Genomic DNA, 17,439 nt, shown 5'->3' with positions numbered 1-17,439 from the left:
GTTCTGTAATTTCTTTGATTTAAAAGATGAAAAGTGACTTGCTGAAGTATCCACCACCTTGGATTCTTTGACTCCCTGTTCATAGTCCAGGGAGGGTAGAGCTGTATCCTGCTCCTCTTCCTGCTTGACAGCTCTCAGGAAGTGGCTAGCCACAGTTGTTTTAACCAGATAGCTTCTGGGTGGCCTCATGCAGGGCAGGGGTGAAATAGGGGTATAGCATTGATTAACTTAACTGGAGTCAGTTAAGCTGTGATCCTGCAGTGGTTCCCATGCAGCAGCCCCCTGTGCCACATTAAAGTAATATAAACCTGAGTTCATTTATGTTGGGGTTTTGCTTGCCATTAATTTATAAGTCTCTTTTAGCAGTTTAAGAGCTCTAAAAAAGAAGAGTTTATTCCTAATTCTGTGTTTATGTAATGTATTTTAAACAGTATAAAAAACTTCTACTTAACACTGGGACTTCTTTCATTTTTCTCTTTGCAATCTTAAGAAACACTTGCTGTAAGTAAGTCTCGATTGGCTACTACTAAAAGTTGAGATGGACTGAGGTGATTCTGTCTATATTCCCCCAATCTCTTTGTAGGAACTCTCCTTCACCCAAACTCTTAAGTAGTGTGGGAGGTCTGGTGCTACAGTAGGACCCCAGCCCTCCAGCCATGGGTACCTGGCTTGAGCTGAGCCCTTCGATTACTTTCCCTGGAGAAGGCTAGGAGAGGAGCCACTCAGTCAGCCTCTCTGGGGGCTTACACGACACTGGGGAGTTTAAAGTTGGGGGCTGCCTTACTTCCCACTACGTAGACTGGCTCATCTGTGAGTGAGGAGACTGATACGGATAAGCAGAGGGGAGTTGAGGAGGGCTGCCTGTCTCTTGGCTTTGGAGTTCATGTGCAACCTGAGGAGGACCAAGGAATTTCCTGTACAGGGGGACCTCAACTCAGAGTGAGTGGGGTTCTCGACAGACATCAGAGAAATTAGTTTAAGGACAAGTTAGAGGCATATAGGTTTAAGAAAGCAAGGAATACATGTTCAAGGGAGAACATGGGCTATCTCAGGAGTGAGAGACACTTTAGAGTTCTTGGGCTCTTTTAAAGGAAACTTGATGAGTGGACATGGAAGGTATAGAAGGTTGACATAAGTTTATGGAGGTCTGGTCATTCTCAGGATCTTTAGGCCTAGGTGGTCTCCATTATTTGATCAGTAGATAATATTGGGAAGTACCCTGTATTACAGGTTTCTTAAAATAGTGCATCTCTCTTTGCTTAATTATTATGTGGGCTGATTAAGAGTGCACAAGTTAACTTTTTTAAGTGGGTGAATTTATGTTAATTCTTAAGATTTACAGATTTCCCAAAAATTTGGTAGTGATAGGCCTGAGAGAGAGAACTGGGTTGGGAAGTGAGGGTATGAGGAGCTTTAGAACAAAGCTTTTAAATTAAGCTTATATTTTCTTATTCTTCCTTTTGTCTCTACCTTTTATTTTTTTTTTTTCCATCCTACTTCAGATGGGCTTGACTAGCTGTGTTCCTGCTCCAGTTTCCCAAGTCAGTCTAGAATCTTTAGGACACACGGGATGAGCTTCCACTTAGGCTCATTTGAGTGAGTTGGGTTTCTCCACTGTTGTGCAGCAGAGGAGTACTGGCTGTTAATGCAGTAGTCCCCCTTGACCTCAGGGGATATGTTCTAAGCTCCCCAGTGAGTGCCTAAAACATGGATAGTTCAAACCCTATATATACTATGTTTTTTCCTAGACATGCATGTCTCTGATGAAGTTTAATTTATAAATTAGGCACAAAGATAACAATAATAAGCAACAAAAAATAGGACAATTGCTGTATTATAATAAATAGAACAATTATAATAGAAAGTACAAGAAAGATTAATTGAACACAAGCACCGCAATACCATTAGATCTCATAATTGAGATGACTGCTATATGTCTAACAGGTCAGTAGCATATACAGTATGGATACAGTGGACCAAAAGATGATTCACTTCTTGGACAGAATGGAGTAGGACAGGTTGTATCATGTTGCTCAGAATGGCATGCAATTTAAAACTGATGAATTGTTTACTTCTGGAATTTTCCATTTAATATTTTAGTCATTTGAAAACTTGGAAAGTGAAACTGCAGATAAGGAGATAATGTCTTACCTGTTTGGATGACGATAGCAAAAGTCTCCAGAACCTGTCTACCATGAAAGCCTCATTGTTGAACCCCTTAGGAATGGGGGCATGGGGTGCTGTCCTAAGGAGGCATGAGTAGCTGTGATCATCCTACTCCTGAAGGAGAAGGAGGAGAGGCAGAACTTGAGATGGAGGCCTCCTGGTGGAGGTAGGGTCCAGCTTCCTGTGGCCTCTGGGTGGAGGGAGGTAAAAGCAGCCACCAGGACAGGCCTTCCCAGGCTTGGGTTTGGGTGGAAGAAGAAAAGAGAATAGAAAGACCTGCCTCAGGCAAAGAACAGGGCACACCTAGCCTGTTACTGGAGTTCAGAGCCCCACCCAGACACAGAGGAGCCCAGGCCAGGTGGGTTTACATTGTGTAGACTTCTAGCTGTATCTTCTAGGACAAGCTTGAGTAAGTGCCCTGGGTTGGTGGGGGGCATCTGGATGTGTGATACTTTCCTTCAGGGGTTGGTGTGGACCCTCACTCAGATAAGTTGACCCACAGGTCACAGGTAAGCCATTGTCCTTGTCACTTTGGCTCACAGTTTTCAGAAACCATGTGTTCTCATTGATGTGGGAGTTGGTAGATAATGATGGTTTCCTCAATCCATTTATACACCTATTTGTAAATTTCTGTGGCACTAATGGAAGGTCTTCCCTGCCAACATAGAGGCGAACTTTCAGTTAATTGTGGGAGGGTTTCAAGTGGCTGAGTTGACAGTGGAGCAAGAAATGAGACTTGTTAAAGCCATTGACAGTCATAGGAGAGAGAACAGCACTGACACTGTGGACATTGTCTCCAGGACTCCATAGGCAGCCCTGATGACTCCATAGGCAGTCACCATTCAACACAGGGTTCTCATTGTCTTTGTTGTACTGGGAAACTCATCAAATGACAAGTGTCGCTTCGTGCATGGGAGTGAGAGGGGAATGTCTGAGAACACTAGATTGACCACAAGAAAAGCCTCCAGAACCCCTGGTGCTGGCACAGGAGTAGGGGATGCCCTGGCTGGAAAGGAGCAAGGGTGGGTTCCCGAGGAGGTTAGGCCACCACCAGTGTGGCCTCAGATTGTCTGCCATATATGTTTTTGTTACATTTCTTGTGGCATAGCTCCTGATGAAGCTTCCCTGTTCGTCTCTGAGTTCCTAAATTTTCCATAATGGACCTTCAACTGTTTGTGTAAGAAAATACCAATTTATGCATAAGAAACAGCATGAGATATAGAAGCAAGAAATTGTAGGTGTTTAAGAAAAAGTGGCTGAAGCATGAGGTAGGAGGGTTTGTTATAGCAGAGGTGGCCAAGGGGACCACACACCAACCACAGCTGCTCTTGATGCCCGGTTAATGTCACATCTGCTATTTTTAACTCATCTCTCATCGCCCAGACTGCAAGCACCCAGACCCAGGGCTTGGCGCACGTGCTGCTTGGCACAGGCATTTTACTGCGCTCTTTTCAGGGTGTCTTATTTTCAACTACTTCCTATACCGATAATCTCCTGGAGGTTTGTGGCTTGTAGGTAGACCACTAGGGGCCAGGCTTCAATTCTAACCTGACCTTGAAGGCCTCTTGGAGAAGTTGAGATTCAGGAAGGACACAAAGAAAGTGAGGCAGCTTCTCCATTGTCCCAGGAAGAAGAGTTCCAGAGAGGGGAGGTTGGTGTGAAGGCCTTCCAGGTGAGGTCTGACCAGCAGGCAGGCTGGCCTGGGCAGGGTGAAGATGCTGCTAGAAGGCTCAGGGTCCTTACTGCTGCTGTTGTAGGTAGACTGGGCTGTAGGAGGGACACTGGTCAGAAGCCCAAGGCGGGGGTGCTCGAGTGCTGAGGGGGTTGAAGTCTATATCTGTGGGGAGGGTTGAGCTGACAGAATCGTGATGGATTGGGATGCAGATGAGAGGAGGAATCAGAGAAGGCTTGCCCTGATTTTGTTTTTTGCTCTGAGCAGTGGAAAAGATGGAGCCACACTGACTGAGATGGGAAAACGAGAGGGGCTTGGGACCAGGAAAGAAAGGCGAAATCATCTGGGCTCGTTCTGCTCTTGTGAAAATTGTCCTCTGCTCAGTCATTTAAAGGATGTCCACTGGCCTATCTAATAATGTCTCTGTTTGGGCTGCTGTACAGTACCTGAGACTAGGTCATTCATAAACAACAAAGATTTATTTATTACAGTTCTAGAGGGTAGGAAGTTCAAGATCACGGTCTGGTGAATGCGTTCTTGCTGTGTCCTCACATATGGAAGACAGAAGGGCAAAAAGGGCCTAGCTAGTTCCCCTCAGCCCTTTTATACGGCACTAGGCCCATCCAAGAGGGTGGAGCCTTTCAGACCTAATGGCCGCCTAAAGGATTACCTGTTTTATTTTGGTTTTGTGGTATTAGGCATTGAACTTGGGGCTCTGTACCACAGGGGTACACCCCCAGTCTTTTATTATTATTATTTGTTTTGAGACAGGGTCTCACCAAATTGCCAAGGCTGGCCTCAGACTGGCAATCCTCCTGCCTCAGCCTCCTGCCTACCTGGGATTACAGGCAGGCACCACCTGGATCACACTTTTCATACTGACTATTAAGTTTCAACCCACAAATTTTGGGGGACCACTCAGGGCATCAGTTCTAACCTGGGCTGACCAGCATGGTGACCAGCCCCCTGAATTAGAGTCTGGGGATGTGCATTAGTATCTGGGCTTAGTCATTATTTCAGTTGCCATGTTCATTAAAATAATGAGGCCTGTTAATGTCTATTAAATTGGGTGAAAACTCGTTACCATTGTCACTGGTAGAGAACAGTGCTGGAGAAATGGGAAGCCAGAGGTACAGGGTTGATCATCTCCCAGGTAGCACAAGCAGGTGGGGAGCGGGGGCAGGTGTTTGTGTCTGTGGGTGAGAAGGGATGCAGATTACTGGCACTTTCTTATCTTCCTTTGCTTGATTTTCTAAAGCACTGTCTTTTCTGCTGTTAAGCACTAGCAGCTGCACTGATGCTCCGCAGCATGGTGAGTTCTTTGGTCAGAGCTTTCCTCCCTGTAGTCCTCTTCCCCTGTGCAGGTACTGGGAGCAGAAAGTGCCAGAGAGCTGAGCTCTGCCGAGGGACAGAGAAAGCCTCTCCAGCATAGAGAGCTGCTTAATAGATGCAAAGCCTGGAACATCAGAGCATCCACCTCACTTTCTTCCCCAGGGAGCTGGGGTCTCCTCACCCATCCTTCTAACAGAGTTTTGTCCTCATTGTATGATTGGGGAAACTCAGGCACAGGGACGGGACCTTGGAGAAGGTCATATGCTTGTTTGTGCTTCACCAGGTGTCAGCTGTCTTCCCCACTGGTGTGACGCCAATGCCCAGGCTGCTCCACAAGCCATGGTGCCTCCAAGAAGGGCTTCCGTTCAGCAATACCCTTTATGTTTAATATTTGTTTTGGAAAACATGGTCACTATAATCTGCAACACAAGCAAGTGCTGAGGACTGTGGAGAAGAGCTCTGCTTAGAGGAGTCAGAGAAGGCTGGAGAGTTGGGTGGAACTCACCCAGACTTGGCTGTGGACAAAAGCCTTCCAGGCTTATTGAATCCCAGTATAAAGGCACCCCCAGTATAAAGGCACCCCCAGTATGAAAGCACCCAGGGCTGTCCTCAGGGGAGGAGAGGAAAAGCAGAGGTGAGAACCTCGCAACAGGCTCCTTGAGGGTGTTCTGGGTGTTTCTCTTCAGGGCATCCATTATTCCTTCTGTGCAGATTTGGAGCCTGAGGTTGAAGAAGTTGACAACTCTTGCAAGGCTGCCTTAGGGGAGGAGGACTCTGAAGTGGCATGCTTCGCAGATTGAACTGAAGGTGTAGGTTGCAGAAGGACAGGTGTGAAGAGCTTGCCGTGGAGTCCTAGGAGCCTGTGAGATCTGGGCCATAATACATGAGGAGCATGATGAAGACCTTCCTGTGTCCTCCCCAGCTCTTCTCTCCACTCTTCCTTGTCCTGGGAGCCTCTGGCCATTGTTCCACTATTACCTGATCCTTTGAGGCAGGTGGCATTGTTTGCCTTTTATGGTCGGGAGGCAGTTTGATTTTGCCTCAAAGATTAAGAACTTCCCTGTGCAGATGACTGCTGTTTGAAAGGGGAAGATTAAGAGACCGCTGCCTCTGCTGTTCTCTGGCATTTTAGTGAGGGAGGAGGCAAGGGGTGGGGAGTAGCCATTGGTTGAAGGAGTCTTCAGATCTGCTAAATTAAAATACAGGCCTTCTAGCTGGGCCTAGTCCTTCCTTCCTCTTCCTCCCAGAGCTCTCCCTTTAGCTTTTAATAACCCATGCCCAGCCCACCCGCTTTTATTCTCATCTGATGGCAGCGATTTTCTCTTGTACTGAACACCCTCCTCCTTGCCTCCTCGGTTGGCCGGACTTAAGGAAGGGTGGGTTTTACTGTCTTCCCGCCTGGGCGCACACTCTTCTTGGCACACCCTTCCCTGTCAAGGCTTACGTTTCCATTGGAGCTATCGCATAGAGGTGTTGAGCCGCTCATTCATTCCACTCGTAAGGCAGAGCAGGTTTCTGCCACCACTGACTGTTGCTCTGGAACAGAAGCCAGGCTTTCCTGGTCCTGTGGGTGCCACCTGTCCCTTTGCGGGGATCAGAGAATGAGCTGTGGTGGCAGATGGGTATGTGGAGCCTCTCCTGGACCACCACTGCCTTTCCCTGGAGTGAAGACTCTGAGTTCTGGTCACCCTTACCTTGGTTCTCTTCCTCTCTGTGGGCCTTGCCCTGTGCCTCTTGCCCATCCCTGTCACTGTAGCTGTCTGGATCTGACCCATTTCATCTGTGGCACTGGTGTTTCACTCACCCTATGCCCACTTACAGGTTTGTGCCTGTGTTGTGAAGTTTGCACCCATGTTGTTGTCAACCCTTATTTGCTGGGCTTCCAATGGGTCCAAGTCCAGGTGGAGTCCTGGGTAGCCTCAGTTCCCTCTGGCCCTAGGGAATGGGTGGAATAGAGGCTGATCTGGAACACCTCATGGCAGCAAGTGGCTCATCTTTTCGGCTTTGGTTGGATTAGCAGTTCTAGGACCACAACAGTGAAACTTCCCTCTTAGCACTAAGGCCATCTCATACCATGGAGTGTCTGGAACCTCAGGGTCTAGGTCTAGCCCAGGGGACATTGCAGGTAGAGAAGCAGTAGATGTGTTCTGGGTGTCCTGAGCCCGGCCTGAAGTTAAAGAGGGGGTGTGAAATTTGATTTCCTCTTTCAATTCTGATTCCAAAATATAGCTCTTAGAATCTCCAGAGTGATAAGTGTCTTTTCTATGCTGGTGGCTGGGGACTCCTGAACCACCTTCCTGAGGGGTTGCCAGGAACCAGTCATGTGTTTAGAGGGTTGGAAATGGCTGAGCTGAAAAACCAGTGCTAATGATTTCATCAGTCATGCCTATTCAGTGAAGTTTCTGTGAACACCCAGAAGATGTGACTTCTGGGAGCTTCCAGCTGGCTGAATGTATGGAGGTTCCTGGAACGTGGCAGCCCTTCCCACAGGCCTTGCTCTGTGCATCTCTTCATCTGGCTTTCACCTGTACCCTTTGTAATAGCCTTTAGAATAAACCAGTAGTAGACCAGTAAACATGAGTAACTGTTCCTCTGAGTTCTGGAGCTGCTGTAACAAATTAATTGAACCTAAAGAGAGTCAGAACTCCCAGGTGATAGCCAGTGGGTCAGAAGTATAGGTGACAATCTGTGCTTGTGATTGACATCTGAAGTGGCGGGGGGGCAGTCTTATGGGCCTGAACCCACAGCCTGTGGGATCTGACACCATTTTCAGATGGTGTCAGGATCAAATTGGATTAGAGTAGAGGTCTCCCAGCTAGTGCCGCTGGAGACTGTGCTGTGGAATTGATTGGTATGTGGGAATACCCCAGGTACCTGGGCTTCACAGACCTGTTCTCGATTGTGCGAGAATTGTAGCAGAAACTGAGTTTTTTCCTGGTTCCCGTAGGAGGCAAATGCTCTTGTCTGGTTGACTTTCTACTAATGTGAGATCTTTATTTCTCTGCGTTCTTCCTATTTCCTGGCCTCTTGGTGGTCCCTCTATCACCTGTGTGCTCCTTTATCCTGAATCAGCCATACTTCACCCAGAGAACAAAGCATCCTTTTCTCCCAGGCTGTGCTCAAGTCTTAAGTGCTGATTGTCATGTTTGTTTCATTAGAGTGGCTAATTGAGTGCCTGGTATTGCCAGACATTTCAGGGTTACTAACTCTAGATGCTGTAACAAAACCCCCCAAACCTCAGGGTTTGCTATCCATTTGATGATATGTGTTCTCTTGCTGAAAGAGGTCCCATGTCTCCAGAGTGGGGAAAGGGGGCATGAGTTTCATGATCAATTGCTGCTTCATCCACAAAGGCTTATTTCTTTCTTAACTTAAGCCTTACTTAAGTATGTATGTGGGGAAAAGGAGGGGAGAGGGCTGTGCTCCATAGGATTTCAAGGACCTGATTTCCTTCCATCTTGTAACTCTGAGTTACCCTGGGGCCTTGGAATCATCTGCCTACTCCACTACAAGCTGGGAAGAGATCTCAAGAGTGTTTTACCATCCACATGTAGGCAGGTGCCTCTTCTGCACTCAGTCACACAGCTTGACAAAACTGGAAGGGGACTAGAGAGAAGGACCTGTCACTGTGCCTGAGAAGGAGGGTGGAGCCAGAGAGGTGAGCCCAGAGGCTGATGATTTGTTTAAGCATCAGGTATGCATTAGGCACCCTGGCGCAGGGTTAGGCTTGAGCTAGGCACCCCAGAGGACATGGGAGAAACACAAGGTTCCCAGATGGCTCTTCCACTGTCACTCAAGGAAATGCAGTACCCTGAGGTACAGATGCTTAGCCCTGTCAGGGGAACCCTTGTTAGTAAGGTCTGTCTACAGTAAAGGCTTCCTGGAGGAAGGAGACATTTGTCATCTTAGGTTGTTATAATAGTAATTTTGGGTGCCCATGAGTGGTGAGACACCTCATCGAGCAGTGATATCAGCTATCCTGGATTCCAGCTTTTGAGAGAAAGTTCCTCTTCTTTCCACCTCCTAAAGTAGCTCTCCCTCAGGGGCCGCTGACTCACACTGACTCTCATACTTTTCATGGTCCTGTCTGTCCCTGTGTTTGTACTCTGCCTGTGTGTGCACAGTGGGGGCACAGGGAAGGTTCTTGGCTTGTTTGCTGCCACAAGTTCAGCAAAGGGCTGGGCGGGGCAGCAGAGGAGCCCCAGTCATATTTGGGCTTTTTGCTTTACGTGGATTCTGGTAGTTCATTCTTCACCTCCAGGTGACCTTGAGAAAAATCACCTGTCTGTACTTGTGCAATCTCATCTTTGCAACTTCTTTTGAAGATTATTTTCAGAAGAATGCCAGTGTATAAGATGGACCAAAGTGGAGTTCTTATGGTTCATCCCCATCCTCAGTACTATCTCAGCAGCCCCTGAAAGGCCACTGAAGTCCAGGGGCCTCTCAGACTCCTTCATGGCCTGAGATTCCTAAGTTCCTTCCCAAGCCTGGTTCCTTAGACGCTTCTGAGAGTCCTTGCCAACACTAACGAATCCTACTCCCTGTATGGAGCCCCACATCACTCTGACTCACCAGGATCCCTTGTCAGCATTGCCTAGGAGAGGGGACCTTGGTGGGAGGGACCTCAGGGTTTGCTGTCCATTTGATGACATGCGTTCTCTTGCTGAAAGGGGTCCCGTATTTCCAGAGTGGGGAAAGGGGGCATGAATTTCATGATCAGTTGCTGCTTTCTTGCCCCCAAGAAGAAATTTCAGCCCCCCAAACAACTCCAACATTCTCTCTGTGCTCCCTGAGTTAAGCCCCGTTTTTTTCTTCCTCCTAATGAGCTTTGTCTGATCTTCAGATGAAGCTGGGAAGGAAAACATGGGCTTTGGGAATACAGGAGTCCTTGGTGAATTATCTGAAGTTAATGAGACCAAGAAGGACAATCGAGTTCAGCTGTGCAAATTAGCTTCACGTTCTGGGTCTTGGTGACTTCAATTGCAGATTCTAATTAAATGCCCCCAAATAACTATGAAGTGGCTTCTGAAGTATTTTTGACCTAAAAGTTTCTCTGACCCATGATCTAGTGTAAAATTAGTCTGTAGATGTTCTACTCGAAGGATTTCTATTTCCAGAGACGCCACCACACCTATAATAATGTAAAAATGTGCAGGGACCCAGCTGGAGGAGGAGAAGGGGATAAAAGTGGAGCCCCCAAGGACTGGCAAGATGGTGGGGTACAGATGAGGCCCTCGGTTAGGTGATGTGTCTCCGCTGTCCCACTCAAAGTGTCTCCCTGGCTCCTTCAGTCCCAAACTGAGCAGGGCAGTGGGGCAGGTGATGGAATGTTGGAGACACACTGGGAAAAGGGTCAAGAGGCAGGAACTCTTCCCTCACACCACAGTCACACCCAGTGGGTCAGCATAGGGTGCACCCTTCCATGATGCACAAGGATGAGGTACAGGAAGACAGAAAACACAAACCCCAAGATCACCCCAGACACGGCCAGTGTCTCAGTGTGGTCTCCCTGGGGCTCCTTCCCTCTGGGTCATTGCTCTTTAAACAGCTGTGACCAGAGCGCAGGTGGAATAGTTCATTAAAGCACACCTGATACGCAGAGCCCACATCAGCGTTTTTTCATGCTGTGTTGTCTTTATTATAGTTAGTAGAGGAATTAAATGCACTTTTTATTGAGGTGCAAAACCCACTCATGCACAGCTCAGTGAATCTTCAGTGTAGTCACTCAGGGAACCAGACCCCAAACCAAGAAAGAGGGTGTTATCAGAGCCCCACTAGCCCTTCCCAGTGGAAAGCCCTCTGCTGACTCCTCACTCACGGATTCCATGCCTGGGGGCACCCCACACAGGCAGCCCTGCCTAGAGCCAGCTTTGTGTGCTTGGCTTTCCCCATGACACTGTCTCCAAAGTTCATCCACGTTGTTCCATCCTGCTGTTGATTAGGGTGTGGATTATCTCTGGGATCTTACTATCAGTTAAGGCTGTCACTGCTCTACATGTTCTGCACACATTTGTTTTGGTGGACATAAGTGTGCATTTCTGTTAGCTGTTGCACCCTGAGTGGTGTCTTGGGTCATGGGAGAGGCAGATGCACGGCTTGCAGAGAGATGGCCAGGTTTCCAGAGTGGCCACACTGCTTCTGCTGCACCAGCTACGTCAGGGGCAGTTACCATCCCACATCCTTGCCAGCACTTGGCTCTGCCCACTCTTTCCCTTGAAGCTCCTCTAGTGGGTGTTCAGGGGTAGCTCATGGTTTCATTTTGCATTCCCTGATGACACATGAGGTTGAAGAACTTCTCATGTGTTTATGGGCTTTATTAGGATCATTTTAGCAGCTGTATAATAAATAGCATATCTTATGGTTTCTCCAGAACATACATACTGATAGCTGGTCTTTGTCATTAGAAGTAATGCTACAGGTGTCTCTGTTCAGTAGTCTGTTACATATTTTGTATTATTGGCAAGAATCTTGTTATTGCTTACAAATCTTGTATCACTTACAAATATTGTTATCACTTATAAATTTTGAAGATTTGTTTTCTGAAATGCTTATACAACTTTAAAATGTGACCTGAGTATAGGAGAGCCCTGTGCAGTGTCCCCCAGGTCCACTAGCAACATGTGTTTTCATTAGATGAACAGATAAACCTCCACTAATTTAGGTGAAGATAGGTGTATTTAGCATTGCTTTCATTATTATAGAGTTTGGTCTCTTTTCCAGAATATTTACCATGTGTATTCATCTTTCATGAGTTCATACCACTTGCCATTTGCATTATTAGTGAATTTTTGTTCATTTATAACAGCATTACTGTAAAATGCAGGTTTTAGTACTATAGTTGTACAGCTGCACAGTTTGTACTGAATATTTTTTTGGCTTGTACACCTTTGTGTGGGGGTGGGGATGGGCCAGGATACTGGGGATCAAACTCAGGACCTTGTATATGCTAAGAAAGCCCTCTATCACTGAGCTTCATTCCCAGCCCCCGTAAACCTTTTGACTGTACCTGCATGCCTGGCTGTGATTAAACCAACAAAACAGTGAATCTTTCCCTTAGTGATTTCTACAGTGGCTCCCCTGCCAGGCCAAGGCTCTGTACTGAGGTTGCTGAGGTGCCTAGCTGAGGGCCCCTGGGCATCCCCAGTGGAAGAGATAGGGGCCAGAAACAGTCTGCCTGAGGGCTGAGCACACTTTTCTTGTTGTCTTCCCCTTCCCAGAACCTGGGACTTTTCAGGTAGCTCATGAGCTGGGCCCTGGGTCCTGAGTGGGGCCTGGCACTTCCTTCTGGGAACCAGGCAACAGCAGCAGGGGCAGAGGAAGGTTCAGTGGAGTCCTCTTCTCACATATTTATTTGGTTTTCAGCTGCAGCCCTATGTGACATGTACAACTAGTCTTATCTTCAGCGCCAAAAGGCATAGCCTCTAAGGGTTCTCCTGGGGTCTAGTTTTGTGAGCAGCAAAGCTCGGACTCAGATTCACATCTCCGTGTTTTTCCTAAACCCACTCAACTGCTCACTTGGCTCTGAAGGGCAGGCCCAGACTCCCCCAACAGATTACCCCTTGGCAGCTGGGGGAAGGAGTGGGCACTTTTTATTTCTTATTCTTTTAGGTTTGAGCAAGACTTGTGTTTTTGAGCCAAAAGTTAGATTGGGGTATAGAGCTCAAACAACATGGAGTAGCTCTTGGCTCCTCACTTTTCTAGGCTTTGTGTTCTCAGGAGCTTCAGATTGATCAGCTCATCAAGTTTCTGCTTTTCTGTTTTTAGATGATGGATTTGGATGATCTTCTATGAAGAAATGCCATGTGGTCCAAAAGCAAACATGTCCAGTAAGTCACTTGAATTTGAGTCAAGAGAAGAAGCCCAGGTCCTTCAGGTACAGAGTCATAGAAACCCGTGGGAAGATGGGTCTCCCTGGATGTGTGGAGACATTCAAGAGGATGTTTTTAACAGCCTTATGACTTAGCCTCATTATCTTGACTTACAAAGATTGGCTCCTCTGGATCCAGCAGGAGTTGTAGGACATAGGTTGGATAACCCCAACACCCCATTCTCTCTGCTTAACCTACTTCTGGGAGTGGAGTGTGAGCCCTGTGCTGCACCAGGGCAGTCTCTGTCTGACTCAGCCTGTGGCGGCAGTTCCCCCTGCGCCATCTCACCTCAGCACTTTCCCCTTCAGTTAGGCGCAGATTACCACTTGGTGCTTTGTGGGAAACAGAGCCTGAGACCAAGACACACAGGAGTTTGTTTAGCTCAGAGAAGCAGAAAAGTAGATTAGAGACCTGAGTTTTGTCCCTCCAGAGTTCTTCTGTGCCCGTGGACTGCAGGCCTCTCATGAAGCTCTTGTCCCTATCCAAGCAGGGGTGAACTGATTGGAGATTATAAAGGATCTGTAAGACTTGCCGATAGGAGAGCATAATAAAGCAACAAGAAAAATCTCAAAAGCCTTATTTATTTATTTTTATTTTTTGTGATACTGGGGATTGATTCCAGGATGCTCTAGCACTGAGCTGTATCCCTGGTCCTTTTTATTTTTTAATTTTGAGACAGGGTCTCACTAAGTTGCCAAGGCTCGCCTTGAACTTTTGATCTTCCTGCTTCAGCTTCTTGAGTATCTGGGGTTATAGACATGTGCCACTGGATGTGGCAAAAGCCATTTGTATGAGCACATAAGTCACATCATTTATTGTGGCATATCTGTTGAAGAGAACATGTTTTCTTTATGGGAATCCATGGGTGCACCGTGTTGGGGGAGTGGAGGGGAGAAGTAGTAATTAGATGGGCTGAGAGCAGCGGGTATGCCACCCCAGTGCTTTATCTGCCAGAGGACCCTGGTTACTGCCTCTTGCCCACGTTAGGTCTTGTTCTTTCTCCATAGTGCCTTGCAGTCACCATCCTTCTGGCTTCTTACCAGTGTTTGCTTCTATTTCTCAGGGCTTCTGCCACCTTAGGAGACTAGGACTTGGTGACATTGCTTCCTGGGGAATCAGGTGTGGTCTGACCCAGGAACAAGAAGCACATCCTCACAAATGACATCATGACAGCAAGAGAGCACAGCCCTCGCCATGGCGCAAGGGCCCGTGCAATGCAACGGGCTTCCACCATTGATGTGGCAGCCGATATGCTGGGCCTGTCTCTGGCAGGTGAGCCTCGCAGGGTCTGCCCAGGGCCCCTGGTGTGAGTTCTCAGCATGTAGGGCCCACACTGTCCAAGCCTGCCTCCTGGGCATAGGATGGACGGGAAGAATGGGGAGGGTGCTCTGCTGTGGCTTTCTTATGATTGATCTAGGAAATTGGGAGGGACAGTCAACCCTCCCCCTGGGAGGTGCTCTGCTAGATCCTGATCGTCATCTTTTCCAGTTTAAGTGGGCCTCTTTGGGGCCCATTTGCCAATAGATGATATAGGAATGTCCATAGTACGTACCTGGCTGTGACAAACCCTCTGCATTGTGGGCATGTGGACCCCAGAAGGAGGGGCATTGTGGTCTTAGAACCTGAGGCTTCTCAAAAGTAAAATGTTTAGAAAGCAAAGAAATAATTTCCTATAATAACTGGGGGTTGGGTGTGGGAAGAAGTAGAGTGGTAGATTTTATTGTATTAAATCTAAAAAAGCAAGGAAAGATTTAATAAAGGTGATTTTTTTTCTTTCATTCTTTCATTTCTATTCAGGAAACATACAAGATCCAGATGAACCCATTTTAGAATTCAGCCTAGGTAGGTATCATTTTAATTTTTGGGGGGCAGGGTGGGTACTGGGGATTGAACTCAGGGACACTTGACCACTGAGCCATATCCCCAGCCCTATTTTGTATTTTGTGTTAAGACAGGATCTCATTGAGTTGCTTAGCACCTTGCTGTTGCTGAGGCTGGCTTTGAACTCTATCCTCCTGTCTTAGCCTCCTGAGCTGCTGGGAATACAGGTGTGCCCCACCACGCCCGGCTTGTTTTGTTTTGAAAAGTATGTCTCTTAAAAACAAAACCACAAATCCTACCACGGGCACAGGTTTGTCTCTAAGAACTTGCTGCTATTGCCACCTCTGCAGAGGTGTTTCTAGGATGAGGCTGGAAGGAATCTCAGAGGCCCACAGGGCTACGGTCTCCTCAGAAACTTCCTGTCTGGGAAGTGCTCTGGCAGTCCTGCCATGGCCAGGGGACAGGGAAGTGAGTGCCTCAGAGCTGCTGCAGAGACTCTCTCCCCTCCTCCTATTCTTGGGAGAGGGGAGGAGTAAGAAAACTGGGCTTAGGGCTCTAATTTCTGCCCCTGGCCAGAAGAGTTTAGTTCTATATCCCTCGATTCCCTATACTGCAGAAGGTGATGATGACATCTGCCTGCTGTTCCTCTCAGTGAGAGTCAGAAAAAGTGGGTGGGAGCTGGGTGTAGTGGCACACATCTGTAATCCCAGCAATTTGGGAGGCAGAGACAAGAGGTTCACAAGTTTGAGGTCAGCATCAGCAACTTAGCGAGACCCTGTCTCAAAATAAAAAATAAAAATTTTAAAAGGGACTGGGGAGATAGTTCAATGGTAAAGTACCTCTGGGTTTAATCCCAACCTCCTTCCCCCAAAATGGGTTAGAATGTACAGGGTCGAGGGCCAGGGCCAGAGCTCCTCTCTCCCCCAGCTCTTGGTGATAGTCAGCATTGGTTGTTGGCTCAGCAGTGATGTCCAGGAGGTAATGTGACATTAAAGAGGCACTTCTGGAGAGTCAGGTGACCTGAATTCTAGTTCTGACTGTGCCAAACAAGTTGCATGTCCTTGAGCCTGCCACTTGACCTTGCTGACCCAGTTTCCTCACATGCTGCTTGGGGTTGCTGGTGTTCATTTGAGAGCCAAGAGGATCAAGGCAGTTAAACTCCCCTCCCCTCCTGAAAAGACTTGGACAAATTGCAAAACTCATAAAAATAAAAGTGAACAATTATTAAATTAATAGTAAATTCAGAAAATGTTACCATTTCAGATTTACCTTCCTTAACATGTTCGGAGGGTCTCCCCAGCCTTGACTTGCTGGCTGGTCTGCAGTGGACATTGAGTGCTGGGCTACATTCTGGGGTGAGAGATCTGGGGATGCAGCCATAACCCTGCTGGAATTCCATACTCCTGCTCACCACCTTAGGAGGACTTTCTTGCTTTTTACAAATTGCAAAAGTTATTCACAGACTTTTGGTTTTAGCTAGCACAGTGAATATTTCCATATACCCCCTTGTTATAGATCAGAGTTTGGGCTCAGGTTCCTCTTAAGTCCCATCAGCCAGGCAGAGACTAGAGGATTTTTTTCCTCAAGAAACTCAGAAGCAGGGGCTCCAGGCCAGGTACACCAGCCCAGAGGAGATAGGATGCTAAGCCAGAGGAAGCCAGGAGTAAGTGGAACACTTTACTGAATAACAAGCTCCTTCCACTTGTCAACTTTGCTCTCATCCTCATCCACTCCTCCCAAAGAGACAGACATACTGCTTTCTGGACCCTAACCTAAAGCAGGCATGCTGAGCAGCTCCACACTCAGCATCACTTGGCCTTCAGTGCCCCATTCTTAAAAATGTGGACATTTGTCCATGCAAAGATGTGTGCTTGAGTGTTCACTGTGGTTCAGTTCATAATAGCCTACACTGGAGACACCTCAGATGTCCATCAGCAGGAAACTCAACTCTGTGAAATAGCTAGTTATGGGAGGAATCTCATCCAGGAAGGAAAAGGATTGCGTGGCTGATACGTATAAGCACCTGGGCGAATCTTGAAAGCATTGTGCACAGCAAAAGCTGGAAGCAGTACACAGAAGCTGCATGTGGTGTGGTCCCATCCACAAGAACCTCAAGGAAGGTTGACCTGTAGTGAGAGGAAGCAGGTTAGTGGTTGTTGGGATGGGGTTAGGACTGACTGGAAAAAGAGAAGGAACCCCTTTTTGGGGTGACGGAAGTGTTCTATATCTTAATAGTGGTGTAATTGTATGGGCATGGATGCTTCCCAAAACTTAATGAACTGTACACTTAAAATGGGTACTTTTAACTTAAAAATTGTAGCTCAAAATTTATTTAAAACAAAATGAAAGACCTGTGTGGGAGGCCTACAAATGAAAGAAAAAAATAGAACTTGGAAGAAACAGAGATGGTTCAGAAGTAGAAGAAAACATGAAAGAAATTACAATTTATATTCTCAAGAGAAGGTATTGTATCCACCAACAGGATATGATAAAAAAGAATAGCAAATGATGAACAAGATCAGTCCTTAACATTTTAAATATGACAGATAAAGTTTAGAAATTGTAGATGTGCAAAGAATT

At 47.1% G+C, this 17,439-nt stretch overlaps 1 protein-coding gene across 19 annotated transcripts in view; it reads left to right on the top strand.

Moving 5' to 3' along the window:
- The window catches only part of Inpp4a (inositol polyphosphate-4-phosphatase type I A), a 135,347-nt gene that overhangs the window by 60,418 nt on the left and 57,490 nt on the right, over positions 1-17,439 (top strand). For 18 of the 19 annotated variants that reach the window (XR_007350201.1, XM_048810306.1, XM_048810298.1 and 15 more), the window contains 3 exons: positions 12,935-12,996; positions 14,102-14,310; positions 14,836-14,880. Coding sequence is in view for 18 of the 19 variants with exons in the window: in XM_048810306.1 (XP_048666263.1) it covers positions 14,205-14,310; positions 14,836-14,880 (151 nt within the window). In the remaining variant the exon portion in view is untranslated. Of the gene's footprint in view, positions 1-12,934; positions 13,044-14,101; positions 14,311-14,835; positions 14,881-17,439 lie in introns of those variants that run through there. The other variant, XM_048810294.1, reaches the window with a different exon arrangement.

This window comes from Marmota marmota, unplaced genomic scaffold (genome assembly GCF_001458135.2).
Source record: "Marmota marmota marmota unplaced genomic scaffold, marMar, whole genome shotgun sequence".
Classification (NCBI taxonomy): domain Eukaryota; kingdom Metazoa; phylum Chordata; class Mammalia; order Rodentia; family Sciuridae; genus Marmota; species Marmota marmota.
This window is presented reverse-complemented; position numbering and strand designations above follow the sequence as displayed.